We start from the raw sequence: 22,710 nt of genomic DNA, 5'->3' as shown, positions 1-22,710 counted from the left end.
TTTATACCCGAGGGGGCAATTTGTGTAGTCTCTTTCTCCGCCAGTTATTTGCATTTTAAACCTTAAGCTGTGACTCTTTTCCACCGTCACAACTTTATCTTTTCTTGAGTCATTTAGTTGTGTTTATCAAGATCTTTGGGACTTTCTAGTTCACTGTGAATGATTGCCAAAATATTCAAGATTTTTAGATTAATTGTTACTGCACTTGGATTTGCGTTCTAAATATTGTTTTTGGTACTGCTGACGTACAGGTTCCATCAAAGTAGATAGATATTGAATGTTATGATGTTGATGTGGTTTATAATCAAATATTCTGAGAGTGTATTTTTTTTATTAAGCTACGTAACCATTATTGAAGCCATTCTTTTTAACACATTGTTGAATCTTATGGCAATAACAGTTATTCTACTTTTTTCGTCTTTAAGGAACCCACTCCACTGAAACAGGCACTTGGCTTTCGTGTGTGTGGCGAGACGAGTGATTGCATTCTGGAAGTTAAGAAAGTTTTTCTTGTTTCGTATGCACCTCACTCCGTCCAGTAACGTTCCATTTGAAGTTTCGGTGTTCCGCAATAAAATTCTAAAGTTTGCAATGCGGCAGCCAGGCCTCTGACGTGGTGGGTATGGATCGTCATTGACTTGAGATTATGTAATATCCGAAGCAGACTTACCCAGACATTAATCACAAACTTTACAGCTGTATAAAGCCTTTTGTTGGTAAGCACTGGAGAATATGTGAGTGAAGGCTTGTTTTCTTTTAATGAAAGATGAGCTCTGGCTTGCGGCAACAAAACTTGAGGTGGACGAGAATAAAGACCATTGATGATGCCAGTGCCAAAAGAAAACAGTGCAGAAGAAAGTCCAGAAATACATAGTGAAATGTCTTGAAACTTGTAAATATAATGACCGAAAAAAGAGGTTGGGTATAATCTTGGTTCTATTCACCTTGCCCAAGACTGGAGAGTTGCTGTCACAGGTGAGCGTCGAGAGCTGAGCTTACCTAATATGAAGTGGCTGTGACAATTAAGCCTGACGGTAATTAAGCACTGCGACAAATTAGCGAAGGGAGAATTAGACGCAAGGTGAGAGTTAAAAGCTAAACGACAACTAAGCACGGGGATAATTAAACGCAAGGGCTGTTGGGACTGAGGATTGTTTACGTAACCAAATAATATGAAAAGTGTTGAAGATACTCATTAACAAACTGCTCAGGGATATCACTGTATACATAACGCAGGAACAGAATCATGAGAGGGAAAATTAAATCACTTTTGAAAATATATGCTAGATTTACACGTTGTTAATTCTCTTTCTTTTTGTTGTGAGTGAGATGTTTTTGACTGAGAGGAGAAATTGTAACCACCACCACTACCATCACCATCATCACCATCATTCAACCACGAAGATATACTATGACACTAACATCACTGTGGCTTTAGCGCCCTGCCACCATATTTCTGTCTTGATATACGCTTTTCCTCTCCCTTTATTTAGCATCACCATTGGAAGCCCATAATCTGTATAAGCCTTCCCATTGGTCTGTGCCATCACAAGACGTTGGATGGCTTCTCTCTATAGGCTTTCCTTATCGGGCTCTGGGGACGCGCCAGCTGTAGTGTTTGGGTGGGTGTGGGTGTGGGTGTGAGTGGAGGTGGGTGGGTGTAATTGAGTTTTGGTAAGTTTGGAATACTTTTCATGTGTTTCTGAGGAATTTGTGTTTATAACTCTTTTGTTTTTGTATTTTACTTGTATTTGTCTTTTCATAGTGAGTTGATTTCGAAAAAAAATACGTTCTGCTGCTGCTGCTGCTGCTGCTGCTGCTGCTGCTGCTGCTGCTGCTGCTACTGCTACTACTACTACTACTACTACTACTACTACTACTACTACTACTACTACTACTACTACTACTACTACTACTACTACTACTACTACTAACCTAACCTAACCCTACTGCTTGTACTACTACTACTACTACTACTACTACTACTACTACTACTGCTACTACTACTACTACTACTACTACTACTACTACTACTACTACTACTACTACAACAACAACAACAACAACAACAACAACAACAACAACAACAACAACAACAACAACAACAACAACAACAACAACAACAACAACAACAACAACAACAACAACAACAACAACAACAACAACAACTACTACTACTACTACTACTACTACTACTACTACTATTAATACTACTGTGTGTGTGTTTGTGGACAAGAAAAAAAAAAAAAAAACGGACCACCTTAGTAGAGTAATGGAGGCAGAGATAAAAGAAATAAACGAGAGGAAAAACACGGAGACAGAGGGACGGAAGAGAGAAATTATACCCATCGTACAAAAAAAAAAAAAAAAAAAAAATAGAATAAAATAAATAGAAAAGGGGAAGGAAAGAAAAGAATCAAACACGACAAACATCAACAATTCTTTTTCCACATAACCTTCCTTACCATTCTTTTCCTATCGACCCCTCCTTCACCTCCTCCATATACCTTACCTCCGTTGCTTCCCTGCTCCCCACACACCCCATAATACTCTTTCTTCTCCCTTTCCTTACCCAGACGCAGGCCTTTCTCCCATCGGCCTACGGGTAAGATCAGCAGTACTCTGTAAGCCTTCTCCTCTCCCAGAATCTTTTCCCTCCCGCCCCCTGGAGCCATAATACCGAGGAGAGGAAACGAGTGGGTGGAGTGACGGTAAGCCAGAGAGTGAGAGGGAGAGAGAGGGAGAGAGAGGAACAGAGGAGAGAAGTTAGAATACATGAAAATACTTTAGAGATGCATAAAAAACAGATGCCAGATACAGTTTCTTTTGTCAAAATTGAGAATGCTTAGAGAGAGAGAGAGAGAGAGAGAGAGAGAGAGAGAGAGAGAGAGAGAGAGAGAGAGAGAGAGAGCATTTACACGTGGCCTTACAACCTATCTCTCTCTCTCTCTCTCTCTCTCTCTCTCTCTCTCTCTCTCTCTCTCTCTCAGGAAGGATCAGGACGGCGACAAAGTGGATGCTCTTTCCTCGATGAGATCATTTACTTTTGAATTTATAGCATATTTCACTCTTTAGTCAAGCTTTTCTCTCGTTTGCCAGTTGCCGGGAGCTGACGTCAGAGAGAGAGAGAGAGAGAGAGAGAGAGAGAGAGAGAGAGAGAGAGAGAGAGAGAGGGCGGTGGTAAAAAACTCTTAAGACTCATAATACAAAAAAAACTGAAAAAAGGTAATAGATTTGCATGAATTTGTCGTTTTTTCTATGGGGACTGGCAAATAAGTGCGTCTTTTCTTAATATTTTGCATCCCATTGGCCAGATTTCTCTCTTACATTAAAAAAAAGTAACGGTCTTGTGTGGAAAATAGTAATTGTCAAAAAGAAGCCACGTTTGCAAAAGAACACTTAAATTCAAGTACAGTTACAGATATTACAGCACAAATGAAGGAATAGAAGGAGATAAATCACTTCAGGTAACACAGATTCATTTGACCACAACTAATATTTACTTGTTTTTATATTTCCCAAGACAAAAAAAAAAAAAAGAGAGATAGAAAATTACGTATCTTTTAAAACATCAGAAACACTGGAACATTTTATAAGCCTTTAAAACAAATGAGTTATAAAAAAAGGACCCAAAAACATAAAGGAATAAAACGGAAGGAAATACTGAGGTAACAACGCCCAAATTGTGAGAGGCTGCAAAAAAGTTTAAAGGAAATCTGAGGTCCAGGGAGGCAGGAGGCGAAAAGGAATGGAAGGGCAGGGAAAAAGAGGAAAGTCAGGAAGGATAGAAAGAAGGAGGTAAAGGATAGTGGGAGGAGATTTCAAGACAGTGACATCATCGTTGTATTTTTCATTTTCACTAGCATCTTCCTCTTCCTCCTCCTCCTCCTCCTCCTCCTCCTCCTATTGGTCTTCCAGTCTCCTCCTTCCTTTCCTTTACGAGTATATCCTTCTCCATCATTCATCTTCCTTCATTTGGCTTGATCTCTCTCTCTCTCTCTCTCTCTCTCTCTCTCTCTCTCTCTCTCTCTCTCTCTCTCTCTCTCTCTCTCTCTCTCTCTCTCTCTCTCTCTCTCTCTCTCTCTCTCTCTCTCTCTCTCTCTCTCTCTCTCTCTCTCTCCAAAATAGATCATGTGTCTTTGTAAGTTTCATGAAAAGCACCTCCTCTTCCTCATCCGCCCCTCCTCCTCCTCCTCCTCCTCCTCCTCCTCCTCCTCCTCCTCCTCCTCCTCCTCCTCCTCCTCCTCCTCCTCCTCCTCCTCCTCCTCCTCCTCCTCCTCCTCCTCCTCCTCCTCCTCCTCCTCTCCTCCCTCCTCCTCCTCCTCCTCCTCCTCCTCCTCACACACACACACACACACACACACACACACACACACACACACACACACACACACACACACACACACACACACACACACACACACACACACACACACAGGTATCTTTCACCTTTTGTCAGAAGCGGATCGGACGAATACTGGCCCTCTCCCTCTCCCTCTCCCTCTCCCTCTCCCCACAGCGAGTTTGTCTGCGGGATCTTTAACTTTTCACTCTTCATTTCACCTTAAAAGTTAGAGGAAAGAGATCGCCGCTATCTTCCTTCGGTTTTTGGCGGGGAGCGAGCACAGGAGAGATGTGGAGGCTGCGGGCGATAGAAAGAGAGAGAGAGAGAGAGAGAGAGAGAGAGAGAGAGAGAGAGAGAGAGAGAGAGAGAGAGAGAGAGAGAGAGAGTGACTGTGTTTGGTCTATAATGTGATGCTAACTGCTTATCATTACTAGTAAACTACGTGCACGTGACAGAATAGAAAATAAATTGTTTAAAAGGAAAGTCATTGGTTAGTTTGGAAATTGTCTGGGAAATAGATGACCAGGTGATGGAAATAATGCGAAAAGATAACAAGATATGGGGCCGCCGTGGTACAGTGGATCCGTGCGTGCTTTGGGGTCCGAGGGGTCTCCAAGCGCACGAGTTCGAATCCTGTCTACGGTCTGAGTGTAGGTTGGGCTTCCTCACTCGGGGCAACGGTTTCCTAGCGGGTGGGCTTTGAAATAGGAGGTACCCTTAATACGTATCCCCTTTAGCCCATAAATTCCCGTGAAAAGCCCGTTTACTTGGATATACGAACAAGTATGAAAATGATATAAGAAAGATAGTCAAGAAAAGGGGTGATGGAAATGATATAAGATAACGAGATAGTCAGAGAAAAGGATAAGAAAATAGAAGACGATTAATAAAAATGACTGACTTACATGGAAAACGATGAAATTAATAGGATAAGATAGTAAGCATAGACTGAGAACAAAATAAGGAGATAGAAAGAAATAGGTAGAAATAACATGAGGGGCGGAAAAGAAACAGTCTGAGAAGGAAATGGAAATAGCGAGAGATCAGGGTAGAAGTAAATTACAGTGTAGAAAGAGAAAAGGGAGGTTCTGGAGGCAGGTTTTGGGGATGAAGGATAAAGAATAAGGTGTGGTGGTGGTGGTGGTGGTGGTAGTGGTGGTAGTGGAAGACTTGGCTCAGATTTCAGCCTGTTATCGTGGGCACTGCATCACCGTGACCACCGCCACCACACTTGTTACCCCTGCCAAGAATAGATTCCAGATTCCTATTTATAGATCCTTAATTTGTGTTAGTCTTTCTTCCAGTTAATTTTTTTGTTTCCGTGGTAATATCTTCAGTGTCTGCTGTTATAGATAAGCTCACAACCCTCCCTACTCTCTCTCTCTCTCGCTCTCTCTCTCTCTTCCTCCCGTTCCTCTCTCCATCTATCATTTACATCACCTCCCGAAAATCCTAGGTCCAATAAAGAAAAGAACAGTATCAGGCGAAACTCTTTAGACAGTCTTTATTACCACTCATAAAATTAATCATCTCCATAAAATGAGGTGTCGCTGGTGATCCTTATAGTCTCATAATGGTCTTGTTTTGATGACGGGGTGTGTGTACAGGGAGGGAGAGAGGGAGAGAGGCAGAGAGGGAGGGTGGCAGTGGGAGTGGTGCCAAGGAAGGAGTTGAGAGAGGGAGAGAGGGAGGGAAGGTGGGATGTTGATAGGCTATATAGCGGCTGGGGGTGCGGAGAGGAAGGTGAAGGAGAGATCGGAAGGTGGACGCTGAGAGATAAGGAATGGTGAATGAGAGAGATAGAGGAAGTTGAAACACAAATACAGTAAAAATAGATAAAAAAGACTTAAATATAATGTAAAAGCAAAATATAGATACCTAAGTATAGTGAAAATAAAGGAATATTTAAAGGAATAAAATCACATCACAAAATTAAAGATATGGGAAAATGAGTCATGAATATAGAAAACTGAATAAAAATCGCCGTACAAACATAAAGTAAGTACAAAATAAAGACACACAGACCATATTGAATGTAATGTAAACTGATTTTGTAAACTGAAAGCTATAGAATCACATAAAAGAGATATAAATAGACAGAGCATTGGTAGCATTAATTTTGACGTATTGCAACACACAAAGAAAACACTGACAAAATATAAAGAAAATTATTGAATCATACAAGAGAGAGAGAGAGAGCAGAGTAATAACATTAATGAAGTCACTTGGAAACTTAAAAACCTGTGATGGAGTTCAACAGGGGAAGCGAAGAGGGAGACTGAGAGACAACATTCAACCATTCCATGCACAAATACTACCCTTATTCATTACTAACAAACCCACACGAAGAAAAGCTTATAAACTAAAGAACCCTGAAATAAACCTAAACACACACAGGGAACTACACCGTTACTATATACAAGAGCTACACGTTTAAAAAATCTCAAGGAAAACGGTAAGATACGTCGTGGGGATACTCAGATCAGGTTGGCTGCGTCCCGATAACTGGTTTAATATACGGCCAAAAAAGCAAGGTGACTGGTGGCTAAGACTCCCCGTGGCGGCTCAGTAAGTCAGGGACAGGTGCGTGTGTTGGCGGCGGTGCAGGTGGTGACGCGGAATGTACGAGGAGTAAATGAGGAGGAAGAGAGGATGAGAGTGTAGTTGATGCGTCTATGCTTCATGCCTTCATGGATGGAGGTGAAGGCTGAATGATACTGCTAGAGAGAGAGAGAGAGAGAGAGAGAGAGAGAGAGAGAGAGAGTAGTGTAGTGGTGGTAGACTTAAGTAGAAAAGAAAATCCACAAGTCATATTGGTTTTGTTTGTACGTACCTAGAGTGGAACGAGTTTTTCTTCAATAAAAGACAGGCCGAGATTTAGAAAGTAAATGAGAGAGAGAGAGAGAGAGAGAGAGAGAGAGAGAGAGAGAGAGAGAGAGAGAGAGAGAGAGAGAGAGAGAGAGAGAGAGAGAGAGAGAGAGAGAGAGAGTTTACCTCCCAGATTAAGTTAGAAGTGGTGAAAATAGTGAGAGGAGCAACAAAAAGGACACAATTTTAGAAGCATTTCATATGTCAAAACACTTTTCCTTTTCGTGGATATTCTTTACAGGAACGTCTCTTGCTGTTGAAAAGGCCAGGAGCTCATCATGTCTGCTTAGGACTTGTGTAGGTCAAGTTTGGCTCTTTGTGTGTTCTGTTTGTTATTTACCTGAAATACCTACGTTCTCCTCCTTCCTCAGGGAAAAAAGAAAAGAAAAAAGAAAAAAAAGGTACTAAGCTTTCACTGTTTTGGTGACTAGAACTCCTTCAGTACTGGAAGCAGATTTTACCATGAGTTTTGGAATATAATTGGGCGATTTTATTTAGATTAAGAAGCGTCTATGGAGGTGAAAAGATTAATGGCCAGAGTCTTTACTATTTTAATCCCCACATCAGGATCTGAAGTTGTATAAAAGCACAAATTAGTAAACAGAATAAATATGAACACATGGCATGGTACTGATGGGGTTAACAGTGTACCAGTTCATGTTGTCATCCTCTCTGCCTGATACTTTACTTTCTCCTTCCTGGGACTTCAGCTCTTTCAAGATGGAGAGTTATGGACACTAATCCTTTAATTTTGCATATCCTTTCAACATTTCTTTAGCGACTGGCTCTCATTGGGTTTTTCTTTCGCTTTTTTTATTTTCTTTCCTTTGGCTGGTGCTTCTCTTACTTAAAAATCTATTACTGTGTCTCCGTAATAAAATGTGTGAAAGTTGATAATAAAACTAACGCAATTTAACGCAGAGGTTTGAAAAGTTCCGTGGCCATCAAGAGTCATCAGGAAACGAGGCTACAATTCAGGAGGAAGAACGAGTTAACCTGCAGATTTCTTTTCATTCTGTGCTCTTCTTGTCGCAAAATGTTATCCTTGAGCTTCATTCAGTGACCAACGATTCCTGTTCTACTTTTCTTCAAGGCTCTTAACCCATTCAGTTCTGGGACGCTTTTTTTTCTATTACCATGAGTTTTATATACGATTAGATGATTTTATTTACATTGTGAACTGTTTATGGAGGTCAGAAGATTAATGGTCCAGAGTCTACACTATTTTAATCTCCACATACGTTTCTGAAGTTGTATAAAATCGCCAAATAGTAAGCAGAATAAATATGAAAACGAGTCCTGGTACTGAAGGGGATAATATTATAAGTTAATTGACCATATTCACTCTTAGAAACTCTCATAAGAATACGTAGGAATACTAGGGAAAGCCGTTTTATTTTTTGATATGTTCCAGAAGTTTTATTTTCTTTTTGTCTTATTCCACAAGTTTTTTCTTTATTGTCTTATTCCAGAAAGTTTTTTTTTATTTCAAAAAGGGTATATGTATTGCCTTATTCCAGATTTTTTCCATTTTTATCTATTTCTGAAAGTTTTTGTTTCTTTTTTGTCTTATTTCTTTTCTTTTCTTCTTACTCCACGGTCACGCAACTTAAGTAGGGATTCATGAAACTCCCGGCATTCCCTGAGGCTTGGGTGTGCGTGTCTGCGCCGCCTAATTATTCAGCAAGGCGGCACCGAGCGACATTCCTACACCTAAATTATTCCTTATCTCGGCATCCTTCGCTGGGTTGGGTCACACTACACACATTGAGGGTCGGTACTTACTTCATATCGCGCTGGTGTGTCTGTGTGTCTGTGTGTCTTGTGTGTAGCGTCTCCGGTAATGAAAGACAAGCGTAGAAGAGCAAAGGAGTAATTGTGTGGTGGGGTACGAGGGTTGGTTGGTAATGGGACGGAAGGCTTGGCTGTGATAGTGTTGCGTGTTCTGGATCTACTGTTTCGTCGTCCAAGGAGAAGGAAAGAAGTATACCACGTCACTCATGATCACGTAACTGTTTCTATTGCGCCATTACGTGGATGATTCTCTCTCTCTCTCTCTCTCTCTCTCTCTCTCTCTCTCTCTCTCTCTCTCTCTCTCTCTCTCTCTCTTAAAAGATCTTAAAGCATTATATTCTCTCTTTTTGGTGATTTAGCGTCAAAAAAAAGTAAAAGGGGTAGTGTGAGATTTTCAGCGACACACACACACACACACACACACACACACACACACACACACACACACACACACACACACACACACACACACACACACACACACACACACACACACCGTTTATTTATTTATATATCTATTTATCAGAGAAACTCTCCTTATGACATTTGGGAACGAAGACAAGAAATAGGATTAACTCTCTCTCTCTCTCTCTCTCTCTCTCTCTCTCTCTCTCTCTCTCTCTCTCTCTCTCTCTCTCTCTCTCTACACCTACTGACAGCTGTTGTCCATTCTAATCAACATGATAAATCCCTGCCCTTCTTCTCTCCACCATCCCCAACCCTCCAACCTCCAACCCCTACCACGTGACCCAATCCACGCCACTCGTAACGAATCACAGACCTTAACAGGGAGAGGTGGGCGGGGCTTATCCAGTGCTTCAACCAATAACAGCAGGGAATGTTATCTTGTTAGCCTATGACAAAGCGGCGTGCTATCTTGTTAACCACCGACAGGGTTGCGCTCACCGTCTTGTTAACTGCTGACACACACACACAAACACAAGTAAAGTGAGGAGAGGAATGGGTGAATAAATTGGTCTTGTTACTGTTGCTGGAATATGTATCTGGTTTTTCAAAGGTTAACGTGATGCAAATAGGCGTTAATATAAAAAAATCTATAAGTTTCTGTTAGTAATTTCATTGATTTTTGTCTTTTGTATCGTGTTCTTGTAGGCGTGTATCTGCCTCATAACTTACCACACAGATTACTATTTGTGTTTCATCATTTATGTGGTAGTAAACTTGCTGTCTTTGGGCACATGAACACGATAAGATAGCCACTGATGCTCTCACGCTAAATGTCGTTCTGTTAAACCAGGTAGTAAGATAACTATTATATTCCAATCAATTATTTGACTCCAAGGTAACGTGGTTTTTATTTGGAGATAGTTTACGTGCTTTAGAAGAAGACTGGTATACAAAGCGAGGTCAGCGAGTAAGAGCTTCCTTCGCGTGTCCCCAGTTGGCAAAAGACGTAACTGTGACAGACTCAGGAACATTATAGACCACTGGAGGTAAACGGACCAAAACACATTCTACATCTCACGCACGTTCCAGAAAAGATCTTCCCCCCCCCTCTCTCTCTCTCTCTCTCTCTCTCTCTCTCTCTCTCTCTCTCTCTCTCTCTCTCTCTCTCTCTCCATCCTAGCTAGCCAACCACACAGGACATGATTTTTTTAAACTATACTTGAACACTGAAATATTTGGACTAGTATTAAATTATGCTTTCGGTTAAATCTATATTCGAAAGTAGTGTGTGTGTGTGTGTGTGTGTGTGTGTGTGTGTGTGTGTGTGTGTGTGTGTGTGTGTGTGTGTGTGTGTGTTTGTATGTATGTATGTGTGTCTGGGTGGGTGTACGCGAGTGCGCTTTCAAGTCTATCTCACTACGACCATATCTTTTATTTTTTTGTTCCTTTTTTTTCTCGCTTCCGGCATTCTTACAGCACCAATCTCCTCCTTCCAAACTTTTTTACACTTCCTCTCACACTTTCCCCACTCGGCCTCACTCACTCTTCCACCGCCGCCTCTCTGTCCGGCCATCACAAAGCCCATTCGCCCTTCCTCCCTTCCCTTAAGCACTTTCCTTCACACTCCTGCACATCATACATACTTACACATTCTCCCCGCCTACCCTTCCTTGCCTCTGCTCCCTTCCTCGCTCCCCGCATGACCTTCCCGAGCTCAGTTTGTCTTTTTTTACACTTCTCTTTTATCATATTGTTGGACTATTTTTCCGTCTCTAAAACCGCGGTGATTTGAGCAAAGGGGAAGTGTGGGAAGTGCAATGCTGGTTCTTGGTTTCACGTAACATGTTCACAGACAGACAGGCAGACACACACGCATACGGTTGTCTATCTTATCAGTATCATGAATTTGTATCGAATTTACGAAGAATCTTTTGCTAATTGATGATAACTTGTGTTTACTTAATTCCTTCAGTACTGGAACGCTTTTTTACCATGAGTTTTGTGTATGATTAGACGATTTTTTTATGACTGTATATGGCGGTAAAAAGGTTAATGGCTGGAGTCTTTACTATTTTAATCGACACATAAGTTTCTAAAGCTGCCTAAAATCGCCAGATAGTAAGAATGAATATAAAAACGGGTCCTGGTACTGAAGGGGTTAATATTATATGCGTGCTATGTTGTGGTTCTTGATGAATAGAGACTTGTGCATGTGAAGTGACTCCCTTATTATGATCTTTTCTATATGTGTTAACTTTTGATTGGGGTTCATATCGACGTATATCCATTTTGATCTTGCTTTTGTGCGTATGACATATGTGATTCTTATTTAAACTAGTACAGTGGTAATGCGATGGCCTGGCATTTCTAGGGTCGGCAGATCGAGTCTCGCTCGGGCTCGTGAGATTAAGCTGTTTACTGGGAGGTTACTGCTAGGGTTGGAGCATCATAGTGGGGAGTTAGGTTCGCCTAGCTGATGTGGTTGATACCGGAACTAAAACCAACGAACTTTAACTTTAACTTCAATGTCTGTATTTATCTTATCTTTGTCTATCTTCCTCTACAAACTCATTATTAAGCGTTGTGTAGCTGTTACTTTTCTCCCTCTAGCTTGTTTTCCTCATGTCTTTTCTTCTTTTTCTCCTCCTCTTCCTTCCCACAACCCTCTCATCCAGTACTGCCCTCTCTCACCACCACACCATACCCTCCTCACTGCATCCATCCCTTCACCCACTAGCACTACTAACATGTCTCTTTCCCGGCAGGTTGAGGTGGAGGTGGTGGGTTCGGAGTCCTTGGGTCTTATGATCAGAGGAGGTGTCGAATACTCGCTTGGCATCTTCATAACAGGGGTAGACCAGGACTCGGCTGCTTACAAGGCTGGTCTCAAGGTAGGTCCTGTTGTATGATGTAAGCATGACGGATAGAGCTAAGGTGGTGTGAATATTTCAAGGCACTTTACAACATTACACTGAATGAGTTAGCTGTTATCTACTCCATCACCTTTCTTGTGACTATTTGCTTAGAAGTTAGTCATGCTGTGTGGTGTATTGGAGTGGGTTTTGTGTAGTGACAAGCATGATGGATATAGAAGAGTAATATATTTCAAATCACGTTGTAATGTTGGACTGAGTGAAGTAACTGTAATAAATCCCCAAATCTTTCTTGTGAGTAGGAGATTACTGGTTTTCATTTATTCATTAAGGTATTATGTACGAATTGTAGTTGTATGTGTAAGTACTTGGCAGCGATTTATATTCTCATAGTTTGAATTAACGATTTGTATTTATGTGTAATCTTTTATGTTGTGTACCTTGGGATTATGTAGTGCTTGTGTGTGTGTGTGTGTGTGTGTGTGTGTGTGTGTGTGTGTGTGTGTGTGTGTGTGTGTGTGTGTGTGTGCAAACAACAGATGAATTAGCGCAGTTTTATATGCATGTATTTTGTTATGTATTGGTTTCAGTTTATTTACATGAACACACATTCTTTTCCCTTTTTCACTTGTTCATGTGTGTATCCACCATTCACTATGTCTATGTTAGTTAAGTAATCAATAGTTTCATTTTTCCAAATCTTTATGGCTTAATTTGCCACTCATGATATTGGAAAGCTTATAATTTTTACCTTGAGAGAGCGAGAGAGCGATAGAAAGAAGGGATGACTATACATCAACATACATACATATATACGAACAACACTAATTTCATTCCTCCAAATCTTTATAGCTTAATTTGCCATTCATCATATCAGAAAGCTTATATTCTTTATCTTGAGAGAGCAAGAGAGCTAGAGAGAAAGAAAGATGACTATACACAAACATACATACATATATACATACATACATAATAACAAAAACAGTTCATCAGGCAAGTGGAGACAATCCCAGCCTCCCAGACACTCCCTCCCTGGCTGGACAATAGATTCCCTCTTGCTGTTACTTTGCCCTGATTGCTTGGCTTGCTGGCTGTCAGTGAGGGGGAGGCACGCTTGTCTGTCTGTCTGTCTGTTACGTGACAAATATTCTGTTGATTCGTGAATGGTGTGTGTGTGTGTGTGTGTGTGTGTGTGTGTGTGTGTGTGTGTGTTTTTTGCTGTGTTTTGTCTCTCTCTCTCTCTCTCTCTCTCTCTCTCTCTCTCTCTCTCTCTCTCTCTCTCTCTCTCTCTCTCTCTCTCTCTCTCTCTCTCTCTCTCTCTCTCTCTCTCTCTCTCTCCTGGATTCTCGTTTCTCTCATTAATATCACTTTTTCTCCCACTTTTTCTCTCATCTTCCATTTCTTTCCACCTGACAAACATGAATTACTCCTGCTCCACACAACTCCATCTTTCTTACCTCAACTCTCGTCCTTGCTCTTTATTTATGGATCTGTTTTTTTTTTTTCATGGTCTTCATCAGATCCCTTCTTATACCCATCAGCATTTTCAGTCCTCCTATCGTGAGTTATTTCTAGAAGTGTCCTTTTTTTTTTTACCTCCAATCATCTATTTTTTATTGATTGATTACTTTGTTTTCTACCTCCATTTTTATTCCTTTGAGTTTGATTTTGCTTTTTACATCTTCGAGTTTCTTTTATTGGTATGCTCGGTCCTGGTTAACTTTTGGAGCATTGTAGGAAATAGCGTAGGGAAGACAAAATAAGATAGACGATATTTTCTTCAATTTCTTTCTGTTTTTTTAATTTGTTTTCTCAATTTCTTATGTTTGTTACGCCTTCAAATCTCTTTTATTGGTGTACTTATCCTTTACTAACATTAAAACTAACGTAAAGTTTTCCATAGACCGTAAAACAAAAAAGGATTTAAAGTTTTTGTTAGTTTTTTTTAGTCTACAGAACTTTCTACGTTTTTTAAGAGTTACGAGAAGTGGGGAAAAAATGTCTATATGTGAGAGGATCAATTTATTTTACGACAGGACTGTTAAGACAACTCCAAAACTAAATTGACCAGCCTGAGTGGAAGCTCCTTTTACTGGTGATCTTTTACGGGCCAGCAATTAAATGATTTCTCCTGTATTTATCTTCCTCTTGTTCTTGTAGATCTTTGCTCTCCTCTAATAAATAAAGAAAATTCTCCTTCTTTTATCCCATTCTTACTGGCATGTTTTCCTACTTTCTCTCTTTTATCTAAGGCTTCTATAATCACTCACTCACACTCTCCTTTCCTCCTCTGCTACTACTTATTGCACGCACAGTCCTTACGTCATTTATAATCTTTTTCATCCTGTAATTTTGCTCTCATGCACTCACTCAGCTCTTCTCACTTACCACTGACTACCTGCATTATTTCTCTATGCATCAAAGAAATAAAAATGGAAAAAACTCTGAAAAAGCTAATCTAAGAAAGAAAATAGAAGTAGAAAGTAGAAGAAACTGCCTTTATAACTCTTTGAACCCTCTTCCCTGTGTCCCTTCTTCACTATCCAATCATCTTATCCTTCCACATCACACTTATTACCAACCAAGCAACCAACCAGTGTCCCGCTCCCCACAGGTAGGCGACCAGATTTTGGAAGTCAACAGCGAGAGTTTCCTGGCAGTCACTCACGACACAGCAGTCAACATCCTTAAGTACTCCCGCCGCTTGCAACTTTGTGTGCGGCGCGTAGGAAGGATCCCTCACTCCTGCACCACCTACGACCGACGCTCCTGGCCGCCCTCCGCTAAGAAAGAGTGAGTGGGGAGACGGACCTATAGGGAGGGAATGGAGGGATGGAGGGAATGCTGGGGATATTAACCTCTTTGGTACTGAGACGCATTTTTACTTTGATATTTAGTATGATTATACGATTTTATTTACATTAGGAAGGATCTATGGAGGTCAAAAGATTAATGGCCAGAGTTTTCACTATTTTCATCTTTCATAAGTGTCTGAAGCTGCGTAAAGTCATCATATAGTACGCAGAATGAATATGAAAACGCGTCATGGTACTGAAGAGATTAAGGGTAGAATGAAAAGAGGAAGGGAGAGAAGGGAGACAAGCAAGTAAAAGAGGGTAGAGAATTGGGGTAATGACTCATAGATAATTTGATTACCGATAAAAGTGTTTTCGTCTGCCTCAGCGAACAAATATTATCGGCTGCCGCACTCTGGTAGCCGTCTAACAGAAGGATTTGATTTAAGCCCACGTAAAGTAGTCTCGCAAACACCGGCCTTACCTCCCCGTGTGTGTGTGTGTGTGTGTGTGTGTGTGTGTGTGTGTGTGTGTGTGTGTGTGTGTGTGTGTGTGTGTGTGTGTGTGCTGGCAAGAGGGAAAAATCTGGCCAAATGCAAAGGATAGTTGCAAAAAAAGGCCCACTTAGTTACCAGTTCCCGTGCAGGTCCAAGAGAGTTAGCTAAAAGAAAGCGATAAATGTTTTGAAGCCTTCCTTTTAAGTGAGTTCAGGTCGTGTGTGTGTGTGTGTGTGTGTGTGTGTGTGTGTGTGTGTGTGTGTGTGTGTGTGTGTGTGTGTGTGTGTGTGTGTGTGTGTGTGCTCTTTCTTTCTCCTCTACGCATCTCTCCCTACTTAATCCCTCCTTCAATTAAGCCTTCTTAGAATATGAAGAGCACCACAACCACTACCACCACCACAACCACCACCACCACTACCACCACCACTGACTGCCATACAACACTTTCTAATCTTAACTCCCTCTCCTTTCATATACCATAAACCTCATTTTTGCCAGCGTTAGACTTACCTTCCTACATTTATGAGGCGCGGTGGGAGAATTAGCCAGCCTTTCCTCCTGTGTGTATTCTCTCCTCGTGGCTGTTACACTCAACTCTTTTCCTTCCCCTGGCTAGATTTTGACCTTTCTTTCCGCACTTTATTGGCTGCCTTACATTTTTTCTCCTCAAATTGTGACTTACCCTCTGGCGTCTCTCCACTTCACTTCCCTCACATCATTCCCTCCTCCTCCATCCTTCCTCTTCATATCTTTTTTTTCTATTTTCTTTCTTGCTCTCATTGTCTCTTCCTCTTTTTATTATTCGTTGTTCATTTGCCTCCTACCTCTTCACTTCTCTCTGGATCTGTGTGTATGTTTGTCTGTCTTTCAGTGTCTGTGTGTTTGTTTATTCGATTAGTTTGTCTAAATTTCTACTGGTCTCTCTCTCTCTCTCTCTCTCTCTCTCTCTCTCTCTCTCTCTCTCTCTCTCTCTCTCTCTCTCTCTCTCTCTCTCTCTCTCTCTCCGTCATTTTTCCAATTTTTCCAGACTGTATAAGTTGCCACGGAATTGAATAGGTAAAATATTGTTTGCCTGCTGGACCAAAAGAAGGGAAATAGGTTGGCCAATGAATGGAGCTCTATCGCGGCAGATTTTTCCAGTAGTAGTAAAGTCGAAAACATGGAAACGTCTGCTCGAATTGTATATGAAATTAAAGTAGGTATTATTTTGTGAGTATTTTAAGAGTAGCTGTTTATATGGGATTAACTGAATACATGATGGAAATTGAGCTATAGAGACAGTTTTGCATTTTTTTTTAAGGTTTTATAGTACTGGTGGGGTCAGTGCTGAAATAAATAGACTAATACTGTTTCATGGTATGTGGTCAGAGTGGTAAGACTGTTGACGATTGAATTCAAGGATTATGATTGAACTAAATAGATGAATTAGTGTTGTGACTTGTAGTACGCTTGATTGCCGCTAAAGGAGGTTTTTCCATGCATTGAGAACAAGTCAGTATGGAGTTTTATTTATTATTCGTGAAACAATCAGATAGTAAACTTACAGAGAGTGAAAAGCGGCTGAAACGGAAAAAAAAAAACTATATTCTAACGTAAAATTAATGTGTACGCATATATTTACGTACTTGTGTTTTTAGAAATGTTTAAAATACACGTTGAGAAGTTATGAATGAGGAGCCGATTTAATAAAAACGAAATGTGGTTTGAAGAATTTACCCGTGATGAGGTTAAAGTAATGAGATGAGAGTTATTTTGGTGTGGGTGACATCTCCAAATAGACCGAGGGACAGGACGCAATGCAGGCAGGGTGACAGAGACTCGGAGAGAAAGGTGAGATTCAAGGGCAAAACTAAACAAAATGTGGTCATAGAGAAACGTGGATGAATGTGAAGAGTAAAGTGATACATGAGAGAAGAAACTTGGTGTTGGTAGAGAGGGTAGCAAGGGGATGTGACTTGTGGTTGATGGAAGGTGGTGAAACTTGAGGATGTATGTAGAATAAACTAAACGTGGCCATAAAATAACGCGGATGAATGCTGAGAGTTGCAAGGCTATAGGAAATGAAAGAAAAACAAATATACATACTAGTGGATAGAAGAAAGGAAGAACATAGTTACGTAGATGCATGGCAAGAGTATGGAGAAACTTCACTTAACTGAGATTTAGGAATAGGGAAATAAGGAAAGCCAAGATATAGAGGGAGGGTGGTACGCAAAGTTAGGGGCGTGGAGCAATGGAAGAGAAGTTCATGAATACTAAGAGTACATCAAGGGAAAGTTACAGACAGAGTGACCAAAGTTAAGGTGTATATACGGAGAACGTGACGGCCAAGTTAAGAGTATGAGACGCGATGGAGTGTACACAACAAATTCAGTTTCAGAGTAGATTGTACCAGAGAGAATGGCAACTTAGGCGTAGTAAAAGAAGGCAGAGCAGACCATGAACTGAATTGTGAGATGGGAAGTGAATGACAATGAGGTAGTTTTGGAAGGTATAATGTAGAGAGTAAACTGGCAGTTGGACGAATGGATGAGAGGCTTGTTAGGTGTGGCTTAAAGCGGACGGAGAATGCACGCAAAAGGCTGGGGAAAGATTTTATTCATCATATAGAGAATCACGAATTGAGGATAATAACAGCTGCCTATCTAACTAAAAGACGAAGCTAGAAGGAAGTGATATAGAAAAAAAAAACTGTGCTGAAGAAAAGGTGCAAATAAGAGACAGAAATCAATGCATAGAATCTTAAAGAAATTACGATGAAAGGTGAAAACAAGAAATATAACACGGTAGAAAACTAGTGTACAAATTTAAAAAAAGATGCATAAAACAGCACTGAGGGACATAAAACAACAGTTAGGAAGAGGCAGCGTGCAAGACTGTGCCAAAGACAAGATTTAGAGGGAAGGTGAGAGGGATATAAAAGCAGCATCAAGGAAAGAAGGAGGCCAGCATGGAGCTCAGAGGGATAAGCATAGGTGGGGAGGAGGGAGCGTCGTGAGGGGTGATAAAGACGCAGGTGCAAGGCCGGTGGACGCTAAGCAGGAAAGATGTGCGCTGTGGAAACGAGCAATAAACTGAATCGCGTCAAGAGCTTCCTCCTTCGCCAGATCTTCCCTTCCCCCTTCAGAAATGTGTGTGTGGGGGGCGTGTGGCTGGGTTTGTGGGTGTGTGTGGTTTTATGGGAAGGGAAAAATGTAGGAGAATCTGAAAGTTGGAGGATTTTAATGTCGTCGTTATCGATTATTTATTTGTTTATCTATTTGTTTTGGTTTTAAAGAAGGCGAAGTGACTAGAAATTGTTGTGGAATTGATGTTAGGTGTGTGTGTGTGTGTGTGTGTGTGTGTGTGTGTGTGTGTGTGTGTGTGTGTGTGTGTGTGTGTGTGTGTGTGTGTTCACATATCATTTTACACACACACACACACACACACACACACACACACACAAACATAAAGCACTCACACTCACATCCTCACATCGTCCCTCCATTCTTTACTACAGCAACGGAAGATCGGCGGAGAACATGGAGGCGACACTGGCGATGATCGAGGAGAAGTCGGAGCGGGTGCTGACAAGGACTGCCCACGCGCGCCTGAGGGAGGTGGTGAGTGACTATGCGGCAGGCAGGGTACCCATTCACCACCTACTGACCACTGCCAATGAGCTGCTGACCTCCCCCGACAAGGTGAGATAGTTAGATAGATACGTAGATGGATAGATAGATTGATTGATTGATAGATGGATAGATAGATAAATGGATTGAGAGAGAGAGAGAGAGAGAGAGAGAGAGAGAGAGAGAGAGAGAGAGAGAGAGAGAATAAATGGATAACTTAAGAAGAGATAGAAAAATGGGAATTTGTGTTTTTAAAGTAAAGAAATTGAAGAGAGAGAGAGAGAGAGAGAGGGGAAGGTTCAAGGATACTGCAGAGAAGGTCACGAAAAGAGAGTAACGAAGGAAGACAGGGAGGAGGGAAGGAAAATAGTATAGACAATAACTTCGTTGGAAGGGAGGGAGGGAGGCTGGGCGGAGTAAACAAGGATGGAGAGAGAAGTGGGTGAGCAAGCAACGGAAAAACAAGAGACGGAGTAAAAAAAAAAGAAGAATCTGGGACGATGGAAAGAAAGAGAGAGAAACACGCGATAGGGAAGTGTGAGGCAGAAGGAGGAGAGAGAGAGAGAGAGAGAGAGAGAGAGAGAGAGAGAGAGAGAGAGAGAGAGAGAGAGAGAGAGAGAGAGAGAGAGAGAGAGAGAGATGGAGGAAGAATGAAAGGAAGTGGGAAGGAAGGAAGAGAGAGAGAGAGAGAGAGAGAGAGAGAGAGAGAGAGAGAGAGAGAGAGAGAGAGAGAGAGAGAGAGAGAGAGAGAGAGAGACTACCTACATACATTCTTGGTTTATTCGTGTCCTTTGTAAGACATAATTTTTCCTTCTCTCTTCCTCTTCCTCCTACTCCTCCTCCTCCTCCTCTCCTCCTCCTCCTCCTCCTCCTCCTCCTCCTCCTCTTCTTCTTCTTCTTCTTCCTCTTCTTCACCCCCTTCATTCCACCGCCTCTGCCAGAAGAAGGAAGAAAATGTGAAGAGGAATAAGAGAAAATCCTTGTGTCACTTTACGAAAAATAATGGAATAGTTATATATTTTTTTTTACCCTTCCCAGAGAGAGAGAGAGAGAGAGAGAGAGAGAGAGAGAGATTACACCCGACTCACTTGACTCATAATTCACCTCATCTTACCTCTTACGACCCTAAAAGTGACTGATGGAAGGAAAAGATTGTACGTAGCATTTTTCCCTCTTGTATTTCTGCAGGAGCGACACGTCACTGGTGGGGAATATATAGGAGACAGAAGAACAGGGGCGATAAAGAAAGGGAGAGGATGGAAGGAAGGAAGAAAGAGGAGGATATGACGGAAAAGCGGAAACAAGGAATGAGATGGAAAGGAGGAGAGAGGGAAAGAGAGAGAGAGAGAAAGGAAGGAGGAAGAGATTTAGATGAGGGAAGAAGAAAGTGACAAGGAAAAAAGGGAAAGAAGAAGAGAATGGGGAAGAAGGAGGATATAACGAAGGAAGAGAAAAAGAAGAAGACTAAGGAAAAAAGAGAATGAATTAGTGGTAAGGAGGAAAGACGGAGGAAGGTGAAGAGAAGAGACAATAAATAAGAGAAAAGAAAGAGAAAAAAGGAAGTAAAAGAATAAAAATAACAGCGATTAGATGAAAAACAAAGATGGAAAGGTAGGAAAGGAAGAGGAATAGAGAGGAAAGAGGATTAAAGAGGGAAAGAAATGAAGGAAGGAGAAAGAGGAGAAAGAAAAGAAATAAGAGAGAGACCAAAGCAGAAACAGAAAGGGAGAGGAAGGGGAAACTTGGAAGAATGAGAGAAAGGGAGGAAAGAAAATGACAATATTTGCATATGTATTATGAGATTAAAGGCTTCGTTTGAGTAAAGAGAGAGAGAGAGAGAGAGAGAGAGAGAGAGAGAGAGAGATACGTAATAATCTATTGAATTGTTCCTTTCTGTTATTATACGAGTTTGTATCTCTCTCTCTCTCTCTCTCTCTCTCTCTCTCTCTCTCTCTCTCTCTCTCTCTCTCTCTCTCTCTCGTAAGGTAGAACCCACACTTAAGTAGAATGAATAAAATCTCTACCATAGTGCCATAAATTTCTACGCAACACTGGTTTCTAATATTTCATGCTATGCGGTGCCGTGTTTATCCATTAGTTATCTTTTATGTACCAGGGAGCTTTGTGGGGTACTGGAGGGAGGAAGGGAGGGAGGAAGGGAAAGAAGGAAGGAGGGAAGTGGGTAGGATTCTTTCTATACCATCATTATATTCTTCTGTAGGATTTATTATAGGAATGGGAAAGCTCTTGATATTGAGGCAAGGATTGTGATGGTTTAGTAGTTCTCTCTCTCTCTCTCTCTCTCTCTCTCTCTGGTAGTAGGATTCAAAACCATTATGTGGACATTCAGCTGACGATCCTAAGTTGATTGGTTTGGAACAGACTCGCCAGCTGATGAGTCTATAGCAAGGAGGAGGAAGAGGAGGAGGAGGAGGAGGTGGAGGAGGAGGAGGAAGAGGAAGAGGAGGAGGAAAAAGAAAAGAAGAAATAAATAAATGTAGCAGTAAAAGTAATGATAATAATGATTCTACTACTACAACTACAACTACTGCTACTACTACTACTACTACTACTACTACTACTACTACTACTAATAATAATAATAATAATATAGTAATTGGCATAGTTAAAAAATGATGATGATGATAATGATGAGCGAGAGAGAGAGAGAGAGAGAGAGAGAGAGAGAGAGAGATCCAGAAAGCGGCTTTAGAATTCAAAGTAGCTGCTGGATTTCTGTTGTAATCTTGGGTATTTAGAGACAATCCCTGTGTCTTTGTCTGTCGCCTGTTTCTTTGCCTCGCGTCTGTCTTATTCATGTGCTCTCTCTGTCAACCTATTATCTCCTTACCTTCTCTCTCTCTCTCTCTCTCTCTCTCTCTCTCTCTCTCTCTCTCTCTCTCTCTCTCTCTCTCTCTCTCTCTCTCTCATGGTTCTTTCCTTCATTTGGTACGCGTGGCAAGAAAGTGGAGCCCCAGTTTTTTTGTCGCCACGCACTCACCTTCACTTCTATAATTACAGTGCATAGTGCCATGAATCTTCCTCCTCCCCCTTGTTAATGAATGGAATGCGTCTACGTTGTATTTTGTTTCTCCGTCCATCTTACTTCCCCTCGCTGTCTCCTTCATTATTCTAGTTATAGATTAAAAAAAAATTCTGCTTCGTCTGTGGAAAAAACACTCATTAAAACTCGATAATTTATTGCTAATATTCCTAATGGGAGAATATAGCTTGAAAATACTGTCTTAAAATTTCATTCATTATTCGAGACTTGTTTGAGGTGTTAGCTGTATCACGTAAGCGTAGTAACTGTCTTCTATAAACAGGAAACCGTCAGAAACCTTCCCTCTTCCCCTTCCATCCTGTCCTGGAAACGGAAGTGGAGTTGCAGGGTTGTAAAAACGGTCTCGATATAAGGCGGTTTACTATCATGCAAGGTGGCCATTCATCTTGCGCCAGTGTGTTCGTGACCGCCTGGTGATGTGTGTGAGTCTTCCTAACGGCCTCAGTACACACTAG

At 41.2% G+C, this 22,710-nt stretch overlaps 1 protein-coding gene across 1 annotated transcript in view; it reads left to right on the top strand.

The window, feature by feature from the left end:
* The window catches only part of LOC123503538 (whirlin-like), a 305,666-nt gene that overhangs the window by 219,849 nt on the left and 63,107 nt on the right, over positions 1 to 22,710 (top strand). The window contains 3 exon segments of the mRNA XM_045253385.1: positions 12,181 to 12,306; positions 14,903 to 15,081; positions 19,080 to 19,263. Of these exon segments, the coding sequence (XP_045109320.1) occupies positions 12,181 to 12,306; positions 14,903 to 15,081; positions 19,080 to 19,263 (489 nt within the window).

This window comes from Portunus trituberculatus, chromosome 14 (genome assembly GCF_017591435.1).
Source record: "Portunus trituberculatus isolate SZX2019 chromosome 14, ASM1759143v1, whole genome shotgun sequence".
NCBI lineage: Eukaryota > Metazoa > Arthropoda > Malacostraca > Decapoda > Portunidae > Portunus > Portunus trituberculatus.
The sequence above is the reverse complement of the archived record's forward strand: the minus strand, read 5'-3'. Positions and strand labels throughout refer to the sequence as shown.